The sequence below is a fragment of the Mastigoproctus giganteus genome, chromosome 5, assembly GCF_048544385.1.
Source record: "Mastigoproctus giganteus isolate SK-2022 chromosome 5, ASM4854438v1, whole genome shotgun sequence".
Classification (NCBI taxonomy): Eukaryota; Metazoa; Arthropoda; class Arachnida; order Uropygi; family Thelyphonidae; genus Mastigoproctus; species Mastigoproctus giganteus.
The window spans coordinates 185,671,536-185,684,232 of record NC_143579.1 but is presented as its reverse complement, the minus strand read 5'-3'; the positions used below and the strand labels follow the sequence as shown (position 1 = coordinate 185,684,232).

The following is a 12,697-nucleotide window of genomic DNA, read 5'->3' as shown; positions in this document are numbered from 1 at the left end:
CTGTAATGACAGTATACACTACTGCAGCAGGATTTAGAAAAGTTGAGCAGATGGGCTGAGAGGTGGCAACTGATTTTAACTTTGACAAATGTAAAGTACTGCATATGGTAATGTACCAACTGGGTGGTACTACACTCACCTGGGGGTAATTGTGCAGTCATATATGAATTTTTTTGAGCAGTATAGACAGGCTGCAAGAGTAGCTCATGGCATCTTGTGCCAGGGGCTCACATCTGGTGAGTATGGGCTTGACACACCCAGAGTCCAGAGCAGTCTCTTTCTTGTTGATTCCTTTCTACTTCTGACTTGTTCTCTCTCTCTCTCTCTCTCTCTCTCTCTCTCAGGGTGATTCAGAATTTTTTTTTTTTTTTTTGGCTGGTGCAGCATAAGCCTCAGGCTTCCTTGCACCATATGGCTAATAATAATAATAATATACAGGAATTTTGTTTGCATGGATAAGGAGACGATTGTCCCCTTGTATAAGGCAATGGTCAGCCACACCTTAAGTACTGCATACAGGTCTGGAGACCTCATTTTAGGAAGGATGTAGATCTGCTTGAACAAGTACGGAGAAAGGCAACGAGACTGGCAAGTGGAACAAAGGGGTCCTCTTAACAAGAAAGGCTTAATTTCTGCAAATTGCAATGTATCTGGAGATTAGGCACCTGTGAGGTGATATAATTGAGGTATATAAGGGCTTGAATGGTTTGAGCAAGCTCAATGCTGAAAGAATTCTTCCTCTTGCTCAGATTACTCATCTGAGGGGACATAAATTCAAATGGAGTCAAGACAATTGTAGAATAGATGTGCAGAAATTTGCCTTTAGCCAGCAGGTGGTTGATGTTGTTGTTTGGTTTTTAGGAGCATTAGCAACTAAGGCCATATTTTGCTCCAGGAATATGTGGTGGTCATTCCCTGACCTTTCCGCATCTTCTGTATTTGGTGGTCATGGGCTCGAACCCTGGTGTAATCAAGAAGTGTGTGCTACGCACTGCTGCTCCTGCCCACCTGGCTATGGAGGTGACCAGGTGGTTGATAGTTGGAACAAACTTCCATGTGTTGTAGTGGAGGTCAACAACTTAAATAAGTTATTATTGTTATTATTAGCAATATGGTGGAAGGAAACCTGAGGCTTATGCTCAAGGCAGAACTAGACAAACATTTGGAGTGAATTGATGGGTGAAATGGGAAGAGGCGCTTTTTTTTTCTTTTTTTTTTTTGCTGATGCTCTATAAACTTGCTTTCTTGTATCATATGCCCTCTATTAATGCTAATATGTTAATTATATATTTAAAAGATAGAAAAATTTTTCCAAAAACCCATTGTTCCCAGGCACTCAAAATTGTTTGTAAGCACAAAAGACAGCAGTGCCACCTATGCCATACTCACCTTTAAAATATTTTTGTAGGATAGAATAATTAGTTTGAGTTCAAAATTACAAAAGACTATTGATAATTATTCACAGTTTTATGCTGTACTCCTTGTAATCTGTTTCGAGGAATTTACTTACGTTATTGGACCAAGTTCCTCATAACTCTTTTGAATTATTTGTTTTACATAATCTTCTTTAGCAGCATCTTCTCTTGCACTAGAAGGTAAAATTACTTATTTACACACTTCTGACTATGTCAGAGAATGCTACATTAGCATAAATAGAATTCAAGTTGTAAAAAGTAAAAGTAAGGTTGCGGGAGTTTATGCATCAGTTTTCCTGTGATCTGGAGACTAATGCCAGTGGTGAATTTCTGAAATCAGAAAATCTGTGTATAACTATCTGCTGCTAATTTGTAAAAATGAGTATACAAAAGATGAGTAAGGAGTCATAATACATTGAGGTGGGCACTGAAATTAAACTGAAACATGTGCAGGCCTGCCTGTCTTTCATAGCAATGTTTTGCTGAATGATTAAATGAAATCATTTCGTTCTTCCATTTGAAAAACCTGGTGCTGCCTCTGGCATCAGTGCCTTAAGTTGTAAACTCTTTCAATAACTGAACAGTGGAAACTATAAAATAAAATAGCAGGAACACTTCCATAAATTTAGTAAAGACAGAGAACCATAATGCAGAGTAGCATTATTTTCTTCTGCTAACATGCTCATAGTTCTCTCACTTGGAGGCAACTTCATATTTCAAAGGGCTTTGCCATAATTCAAATAAATACACTTTTCGCAACCAAAGTCTTTTTCTATTAATTTAACTTGGCAGAGATGGCACTACCACCAATTTTTACAATTAGAGTGGCACCTGGTCTGATGAATGCCAGAATTTCTGTTTTGTTTCTGAAAAATGTTTTCGATTTTTTTTTTTTTTTTGAATTTGCTTGTTATATACAAATGATAGACCATTTAATAATGAATTTCAATACTTATTGAATGTAATTTTTTATCTTTTTAAATGAAAATTTTTAATTTATAAAGGCTGTACTTTTTTTACACCTGCTATTTGCAAAAACTAAATTTCATTACTTCTACTGAAAATAATGATAATAAAAAATAATAATAATAATAGAAAAAAATAAAATCATTTCACATATATGAAGTGTGGCTATTAAATAATGAGACTGTGCATGCAGCCACTACACACCAAGCACCACCTGTGAAATAAAGACACATAAGTTAACTATGAACCCTAGTTGTCTGCCAAGTTACATTCCAACATGCTCATTCGCTTTGCAGTGAGACAGATTTCATTACATTGTGTTTTTGCAGTTTGCCAGAAAATTGACAGACAAAGGAATCAAACAACGAATCAATCTCAAATTTTTCATAAAACCCAAAGAAAATGTCAACTGATAGTTATGAGCTGTGTATCAAGTTTATGGGGAAGGCACTATGTCAAGAGCTCGTGTGTTTGAATGGCATAAAAGATTTTTAGAACTAAGTGAGAATGTGGAAGACAGTGAATGACCAGGTTGTCCGGTATCCACCAAAGCTGATGAAAATGTGGACCAGGTAGGGACACTGGTTAGAAGTGATCATCGTTTAATCATTAGATTGGTTGCATCAGAACTCAATATGGACAAAGAAACAGAAAAATTTGAACTGGAAATTTTGGCATGAGAAAAGTGTGCCAAGGAGGTGCCGCCGACCGGGCTAGCCAGGTGGGTAAGGTGCCTACCTGGCAACCCAAAGGTCGCGGGTTCGAATCCCGCCTCGGGCTTGGATCAAAGTACTGCAAAAACCTTGGGAGGTGCACTATGGCCACAGAAGCCGATGCGCCAACAACTACCAAATAAAAAAAAAAAAAAAAAAAAAGGAGGTGCCAAAAATTTTGTACAAAGATCAAAGAATGAGAAGACTCCAAGTTTGTGGATATTTTTTGAAAAAAAAACTGAAAAAAGATCCAGACTTTCTCAGTACTGTAATAACTTGTGATGAAAGTTGGCTGTCCCAGAATTTAATAAAAGACAGTCGATGCAGTGGAAAACAAAAAACAATCCTCCAGATCAAAAAAGCAAGAATGTCATAATCAAAAATAAAAACCCCGAATATATCCCACCAAACCAGACTGTCAATCAAACATACTACACTAAAGTTCTGACAAAGTCATGTGGAAGAATGGTTGGATGCTCCATCAAGACAATCCTCCAGCATGCAATGTGCTCTCTGTTCACCAGTTTATGGCCAAAAAAACAAATCCCTGTGCATGAACATGCACCGGACTCGCCAGACCTAGCCCCTTATGACTTTTCTCTTCCCTAAACTGAAAAGTGTACTTAGGGGAAACCCCATTTCAGTCCACTGAAGATAGTCACAAAAAAAAAAAAACAACCAAAGTATTGAAAGGGCTTATAGAAGATGACTTCCAGAAACATTTCTGTGCTTGGAAGAAACATATGGAACAGAGTATTCAAGCCCAAGGCAATTATTTTGAAGGATATAACTTAAGGTATGAAATATTTCATTATATTTATTTTATTGCAAATATTGTTATTTAAACAGCCACATCTTGTCTAATAATAATAACAGAGAAAAGAAGCCATTTTAAACATAAAACAAAGAGTACTAATTTCTCTTGTAATTGCTGCAACTGTCTAGCAATAAACATTTGTTTGTTTACATTAAAGAGAAACTGAAAACAGCAAGTCAAAGCAGAGGAAAAAATGGCAGTGCTTCAATCAGGACATTTCATTTGAGAACTCTGTACAAACAAATATCATTTACATAACTTTAGTGAAACTTTCTGTATGTTCAGAAAGGTACAGAGAATGGCCTTGAAATCTTGAACCAACAATGCACAATAGATATTTCACTGAATGTTCTTCAGACCAGGGTGCCACTTGTAACCATATCATAAAATTTATCACTGGAAGGTCAAAAGAAGATGGTCTCACTACCCTAACAACTCTTTTGATGGTACTGCTGTATTATGACATTTTGAAAAACTTGAGATGGGATAGCACAGTGGTGAAACTAACATATCATCAGGTTCACTGCTATGGGATGGGAGAGATGAAAGGGGCAAAATAGTTAATTTGAACTGGGTGTTAAAGAGATGGGAGAGGAGAGATGAAAGGAGTAAAATAGTTGATTTGAACTGGGTGTTAAAGAGATAGGAGAGCCTGTTTGCAAATCTCAGGGGGGGGCAGAACAATTTGTAGTTTCTCTACTGAGTTTCTGTTAAAAATAGCACAAAACATGTACATAGAATAATCTTGTAGCAAAGTAGATAATTTCCAGATTACCTCTCTCCAGATCTGCTTTTGAATTGACAAAGAAATAACTTTTATAAACAATGAAACATAAAAATTTTCTTTATTTATTAATTAGAATACTGAAAATTTAATATACATTTTATTAATAAAATATTGTAAGAGTAATAACAATGAACTCTGTTTGTTATCGGTACTATTAGTACTAGCAAACGATGTAAGGAAGCAAGCTTAAATTTCATTAGCAAAAAAAAAAAAAAAAAAATCCAACACTACCCACCTCATCTGTCCACCACATCTAGTATGTGTAATTCTTCCTTAAATTTATTCAAATTTAAGGAAGAGGGCAGTTTTTGCATCAGATGGCAGTTTGTTCCAATAATCAAAAATTCTCTGGCTGAGAGCAAATTTTCTCACATCTATCTTGCAGCCATTCTTTTTTCAAATTCAGTTTACATCCCTTTGTGTATGTTGTCTGAGAAAGAGGGTGGTAATTGACAGCAATCAGGGTGAGCTACTTACTGCAATAAGATCTAGAAAAATTAGGCAGACAGGCTGAGAAATGGCAGTTGAAGTTTAACATTGATGAAATGTAGCAGTAATTCCAGATTGATGTACCAACTGTGTGGTACTACACTCCGGGTGGTGAAAAATGAAGAAGACCTGGGGGGGTAATTGTGCAGTTAAATAAGAAGTTCTGTTTGTTATTTGGTTGTTAGGAGCATTAGCAACTAAGGCCATATTGCCCCGGGATATGCGGTGGTTATTCACTGACCTTTCTGCATCCCCCATATTTGGTGGTCACGGCCTCGAACCCCGGTCTAATCAAGAAGTGTGTGCTCCGCACTGTTGCTCCTGTCGACCTGGCTACGGAGGTGCCATAAGAAGTTCTCTAAGCAGACAGGCTGCCAGAACAACTAATCAGATTAATCAAATATTTGTTACTACACGATTGTAGCTAATCAGATTAGTCAAACATCAGGCAAAATTGGATCAGTCTCCCCCAACAAACCCATGCCATGATTTCAACATAATTACAGTAAGCACCAGTTATAGTGATCACGTTTGCAAATTGAATTTTGATTCTAATAAACGGCGATTCTAATAAGTGAAAATCGACAAATATTATCCAGAGGCTATAAAAATAAAGATATAAAGCGCAAATTTACACTTTAATACCAAAGGTTTATTACCAATTAAACGATACATAAAAATCAGAATATTCTTCTGATTTTTACATTCCGAAGAAAATAAAAATAAATTTCTCCACAAATAAAAATAAAAATAAATTTATACTTATGTACATAGCTTAATTAATATACATATTAATTAAACATAACAATTTGTAATATGATTATAATTTAAAATAGTCACTTATTTTAGATTGCTTTAAATTATCACTACAAAGTCTATTTATAGATTTTTCAATATTGTATAAAAGTTTATATTCACGATCACTTGCACCAGTTTCTTCCAATGCTCTCCTCAGGATGGCTATAGCTTCACGAGTTTGGAGTTTCGTAACTGGAATTCATTCAGGTTCATCTTCATTTTCCACCTCCTCCTCGGAAAAATTATTAGTAACAGACTGGGCAATTTCTTCATCTGTTAGAGCTGTAGTATAGTAACTTGTAGATCACCATCTCTGTCCATCCAATCATTAAACTCCTGTTCACCCATGTCTTCAGGCTTTTCAACGTGATCAGTATCATGACTTAGTTGTCCATCATGAATAATTAATCGACATTTTTGAAACATTTGCTAATGCAGGTTTTGGAAACTTCATCCCAGGCACTCATTATCATATGAAGTGCATCTAGAACAGTTATCTGCTTTGCGATATCGGATGATGTTCCCAAACCTTCATCTATACAATGGATAATTCTTCGGCTCATATCCAATCTATAAAAGGTCTTAAAGGTTTTTATTATTCCCTGGTTGAGAGGTTGAATCAGTGATGGGGTTTGAAGGTAGAAAAACTAATTCAATATTTTTGAAAGTCAACTTTGGATGAGCTGGGCAGTTGTCCAAAACCAATGCAATTTTTTTGTTTTTCTTATCAAATTTCAAATCCCATTTACAAAGATAGTCTTCAAATTAAAAAGCTGTCATCCAAGCATTGGTATTATTGGCATATTCGACAGGCAGCTGTATTACTCCTTTAAAACATCTAGGCGATTTACTCTTGCTGATAACTAATGGCTTCATCTTGATTGTTCCCGTTACGTTGCATGTTAAAAGAACTGTAATCCTGTCCTTGATCTTCTTTCCTGCAGATGCGGAGGAATTTTTAAAAATCATGCCATGGTCTGGGGTAGCCCTGTAGTACAACCCTGTTTCATCTGTATTAAAAATGTCTTCAGGATTATAAGTGCTTAACACAATTTGCCAAGAGGTTTTCAACAAGATGTCAGCTGCAGAATGATCGGAATCCTGTTTTTCTCCGTGAAGTTTTTTGTAAACAATATCATGCCTCTCCTTCCATCTTGTCAGCCATCCGTCCGTCGTCTTAAACTCTTTGTGTAGTTTTTCAGCAAAATCATTAGCTTTTTGAAGAAGAATGCTACAATTGATTGGCACATTAAATGAGCTGGCCTGTTTGAACCATACAAACTGAGCTTTATCTACTGTTTGGCATTTCCCTTCAAGCTTACTTTTTCTGGTTTCACTAATCACATTAGTGTTTAACGTGTGACATGATTTTAACAATTTTGATAAAAATGAATGAGGCATTCCTAATTTTACTGCCGCTTCCCATTGAGGCATATTGCCTAAGTTTAATTTATCGTATGTTTCATAATTTGTAACTTATCATTTGCACTCAAATTCACTTTCTTTCTATTCACTGACATTTTTTATTTGGTAGTAAAATTTAAAACACAGTAAAAAAGATAAGCTTCAATCAATAACAAAACACACGACATACAAAAATTGAAACTAACGTGACACATGCAAGTGAGATGAAGATTAGATATAGAAATGAAGAGCAGATTTCAGCAAAGGGGAAACACATTTCACCATAATAACATGAAAACACAGAATTCCAGCTATCGGTATTATTGCAAATGAATAAGATCGAGTTTACTACCCATTTATTGCACTAATAGAAAAGCCCAATAAACTGGAAACTGCAAATTGTTTTTATTGTTTTATGGTTGTGATCTCTATAAATGTGACCTCTAGAAATGTGCATTAGAAAAATATATCACAGAGGCATTCAAAATTGAATCTTATAACCGACAATGTGATTCTAGCAAACGATGAAAGTGTAGTGCATTTTATTGATTTGGATTGGTTCTTCGAAATTTGATTCTATTGAGTGGCTGATTCTTATAACCAGTGATCACTATAACTGACACTTACTGTACATTCCTGTTAAGATGATCCTGCAATACCTCTTACTGCTGCCTCCATTATTTTCCCTGGAACAGAAGTCAAACTTACAGGTCTATAACTGCTCATGTTGCCCTTTGATCCCCCTTTCTGAATAGAGGGCACATTTGCATGATGCCCAGGGCTGTACTTATGAACAGGCACATGAGGACTAGCCTTGGACCTCACCATAGAGGGGGGGAGGCTCGCATTGCCTCTGTAATCTCAAATTTTTAAAACAAAATTAGTAATTACACTAATTTGTCGTACTTATTTGTGTATTATAATTTATTGTTGTTGGGTTTCCCCATAGCTCAGTGCTGACACTCATGTCTTTGGTGCAGGCAGCCCGGGTATTCCAATGGAGGCCCAAATTTATGGTTTTCACCCAGCATTGTGATGTGAAATAAGGAGCTACTTATGAAAGGGTAGCAGATGCTGGTTGCGAAAAAACCAGAAACACGGCAATGTAAGTCAATATGCTGACCACGTGATATATTTTATATGTACTGTTACGTTTGTGTTTAAACAGATTGGTAAAAATAATTGTTTTTTTCTGATTATATTTATATATGCAAGCTTTTTTTTTTTGGACTCTGGTATCTTTTGAGTGGGTCCTGCAAGAGATTAGCACCTCAGGCCCCAGGAAGTGTAAGTATGGTCTTGATGACTCCCATGTATAGAAGCCTTCCCCGAATCCATGGATGCTTTCATAATTATGCCTAAGGAGTTTGCTAATCTGTTTTCCTGCTTATTTTAATCTAACTGGATTTCATCTGCCCCAGATGCCTTATTTACTTTTAGATATAGCAATTTCTCTTCCACTTTCTTCTCAGTTATAATAAAATCATTTAGCTCCCAGTTATAACTTGGTGTACTTCTGGTGTTCTCATCCCTAAAAACTTCTTCATGTGTGAATGTAGATGCAAAATATTTATTTAGTTTATCAAAAACCTCAATGACATCATAAATAGTTATTCCATTCATATCTAGTGGGGCAATGTTATTCTTCCCTTTCTGCCTGGTGTTAAAATAAGCAAAGAATTTTTTGCATTCTTAGCTAAGGACATTAATCTGCCTTAGCCTGCCTAACCCCTTTTGTGACCTGATTGCAGACTACTTTTTACTTGCTGTAGGATTCCATGTTGCCTGCTAATTTAAAATCATCTCATGCATTTCTTTTCTCTTCCACAAGTCTCAACAGTTCGTCTGATATCCATTTAGGTTTAACCTTTAAATTGTATCTCTAAATCATATTGTATTTAATAAAATTTAATTGTATCTCTGAGTTAGTATAAAAAGCTTAGTAGTTTCTATGATTACATCCCTCAATGCCTTGCCTTTAGAGTTTGCAGTTGGTAACATCATCACTTGGTTCCAATGAAAAGAATTTAAGAACTGCCTTAGATACTGTAGTTGCCTCTATGAAAGCAAAATCCTTTTCCCTTAACATCATTAGTTATATCTTCAAGTATATTCCATATCAATACATTATGATCACTGCCACCTTGTGGTTTCTTTATCTGGATATTCTTAATGCATTTATGTCACTGCTGAAATATTGCTTTCTCTTGTTGTCCAATAACAATTGCTGCCAAGGACCAGGAGGGACACACTGACATCACCTCTTCCAAATTTTGGGAAAGGTGGCACTATAATTGACCCTAACTTAATATATTAACAGGCGAGTTAACCTTGCAATGTTCAAGCCCATGCACTGTCTTGGCTTCTGGTCAATTAGTCCTCTGTGACAGTATAGTCATTTTTCCCTCATCACTCATTTGGTGAGGTCTGGGTTTAAATCTTACTGGTTACTAAAATAATCATTAAAGACCTTTTCATTTGGGGCTGTAGTTAGGAAATCTCTAGCAGGAGTAAGGTACTCTATCACAAATTATTCTGAGTTTTTCAGCCTGTGCAATAAACACACGCACACACACACACACTGGTATAATACACGAAAAAACTGCATGAACAGGGTCAGATTTTAGATTATTTAAATGGGACAACCCAGGATCCCATGCTTTGCGTGACTAAGAATATACCAATGTGAAAGTATACAAAAGAATGATTTGAACTGTGGTATATTCAGTTGACTGTTGAAATAATGGCAAATTGAGATCGGTACTGGGGGAAAAAAAGTCACTTGATTACTGTATTTGTTTAAGTTTGCCATTTTGAAAGTGAATTCTGTACTGACATCATATGCTGTTTTACATTTATTTTAAACTAAAAACCCCTCACTATGGCTCCTAATGCTAATAAACCTCATACAGAGAAGAAAAGAAGAACAACATTACATCTTAGTGACAAACTTGATATAATAATAATAGAAAATAGAACAGGCATAAGTGGGAGTATATTAATGGCAGAGTATAGCATTGGATCGTTAACATGTTTATGTTTTTTATGTGCAGTTGATAAAATTGCATTCTTAATCTCTCTATTTCTTTTTTAGCCTCATTATTTTTACATTAAATATATTTAAAATAAAACTTTCTAGATAATGGAAAAATCGAAACAACGGCATCTTGAATCCCCGAAGGTGCCATTATTCTGAGTCTACTGTTTAAGGTATTTACAATATTAAAAATTAATCGTAAAAATTAACATAAATAACAGGAATAGTTTAGTTAATATTTTTAAGGGACCCCACAAATTATTTTCACCCAGGATTCCTCTTGAAACCATCACCCGGTCTTTAATTAAAATACTATAAATAGCTATGTGTCAAAAATTTCCAAGAATAGGAAAAGAAATGGTCAATTTTTTTATTGTTGGGGGGATACCTTTTGTTATAGCATAGCTATAATATTTAACAAATCTTCCAAGGGTCCTTCTGTGATGAGGAGCTCTTTTGCTTCAACTAAGTCACTTTTACCCATTTCACATAGCCCTGGATACTCCAAAAAAAAAAAGATTAACTGACCTGTTAATAGTGGTCCCTGAAGAAAATCACAGATGATCTCCTAGAAAAATTCATTAATATGATTGATTAATACTATTCATTAATACTATTGTAAGCTGAACCGTTGGTTTAAATAAAAATAATTCAAACTTCTGTTAGCTTTGAATTGTTTAATGCCAAATTCAGAAATAATATGAAGTATAAAAATATAAAATTTTTGCAATATCTGTATTATTTTCTTCAATAAATGAGAAATAATTCTAAATGCAGTTGAAAACAATTAATACTTACCAACATCGGATAAAAAACATCTGTAGTATCACCCAGGTTATGAATACACATATTAACATTGTTGGGGAGTTATACATGATCCAAGTTGCAAAGGTCAAGTCTGTAGATTTTGGAAATAATCTAAAAAAATAAAATAAAACTGTTGATTCATAATCAAATTACATGCATTTAGCAAGAGAATGTCCACACAGACGTTCTAAAAGCAGATTAGCATAATCACTGCTTTTGCCAGTAATGTTACAATTGAAAGCTCATTGCCTGCTTTTTTTTTTCTCTCCTGGAGAATACTCTATTTTCAAGAATGAATAAAAATGAATGCTCCACTATACCATTGTCATTTGCTTATAAAAAATCTTTCAAATAAGATTCACCATAAGAATCTTTTATATAAGATATCACTATAGGAATGATAATGGAAATAAATAAAATCTTAATTGAACCTGTATAAAGTAATTTTTCACAAGTGATGATCATTCTCTAGCAGCTTACAGAATAATGAAAAATTCTGTTGTCCTTCCACACTATATGGAAAAGGCCTGGATTTGAGTTTCACCTAGACAGGAAGAACTCCCCCCCCCCATCCACACTGTTGTCAGGAATGTCACACACAATCATTAATGAAGGCCTCATTCTGTAAGCAGCAGTGAGTAATTCAGTTTGCTACTAAGTGTGGTGATTTCAACTGTTGAGGTGCTCCACATTATGAGATCAATGCTATCAGCAGCAATGCACTAAATAGCAAATTGTTTGCTCAATGCTATATACTACAGAATGAGGATATGCCCTACATGTACAATGACAATATATAGCTCTCGCAGCATAAGACTTTTGACACAAATTCATTTGACTTCAATTTATTTCCTTCATCTTCTTATGTCTCACATATTGTGGATATTTTCCTAACACTGGATTATTTAGGTCTTCCCTGTGTCTATATGCACATTGATGGGATCCAAACCCCCGCCTGAACTGGGTAGACTTGTTAACTTTGAGATAAATTGAGGTTGAGAGTTTGATCTCTTCTGTTTCAACATGGTATTCCCCCCCCCTCTCTCTTTTTGTTTTCATCTATTATCTATCAAAGGCCTTATTTTTTGACATGACAGTCTGACATGAACTACGTTCATGTCAGACTGTCAAGTTTGGTGCTATCAAAATGGTATGTTATTCTGGGATTACTGCTACCCAAATGCAATACCCTTCTTTTATCAAAATTAATCCTCAATTGCTATTTTTCAGACAAACCACCTGGTTTATAGAGATCTTGTTAAAATAGCATACCCTAATTAATCATTAAGCACCCTGACTACCTTTTAAGAAAACTTAGACATCATACTTGAAAAACTTATATCAATATCATTAACAAATATTAAAAACAGTAAAGTGCCCAACAACAAACTCTCCAATACCCCACTCATAACATTAGTACATGAAGGACAATGATCATTTATAACTACTTTGTCCCTACAACTT

The 12,697-nt window shown here is 35.2% G+C and overlaps 1 protein-coding gene across 1 annotated transcript in view; it reads right to left on the bottom strand.

Moving 5' to 3' along the window:
• The window catches only part of LOC150085927 (Na(+)/citrate cotransporter-like), a 189,690-nt gene that overhangs the window by 69,545 nt on the left and 107,448 nt on the right, over window positions 1-12,697 (bottom strand). The window contains exons 7-8 of the mRNA XM_090373586.1: window positions 11,225-11,344; window positions 1,511-1,588 (exon numbers count right to left, since the gene is read on the bottom strand). Coding sequence (XP_090229712.1) covers window positions 1,511-1,588; window positions 11,225-11,344 — 198 coding nt within the window. The remainder of the gene's footprint in view (window positions 1-1,510; window positions 1,589-11,224; window positions 11,345-12,697) is intronic.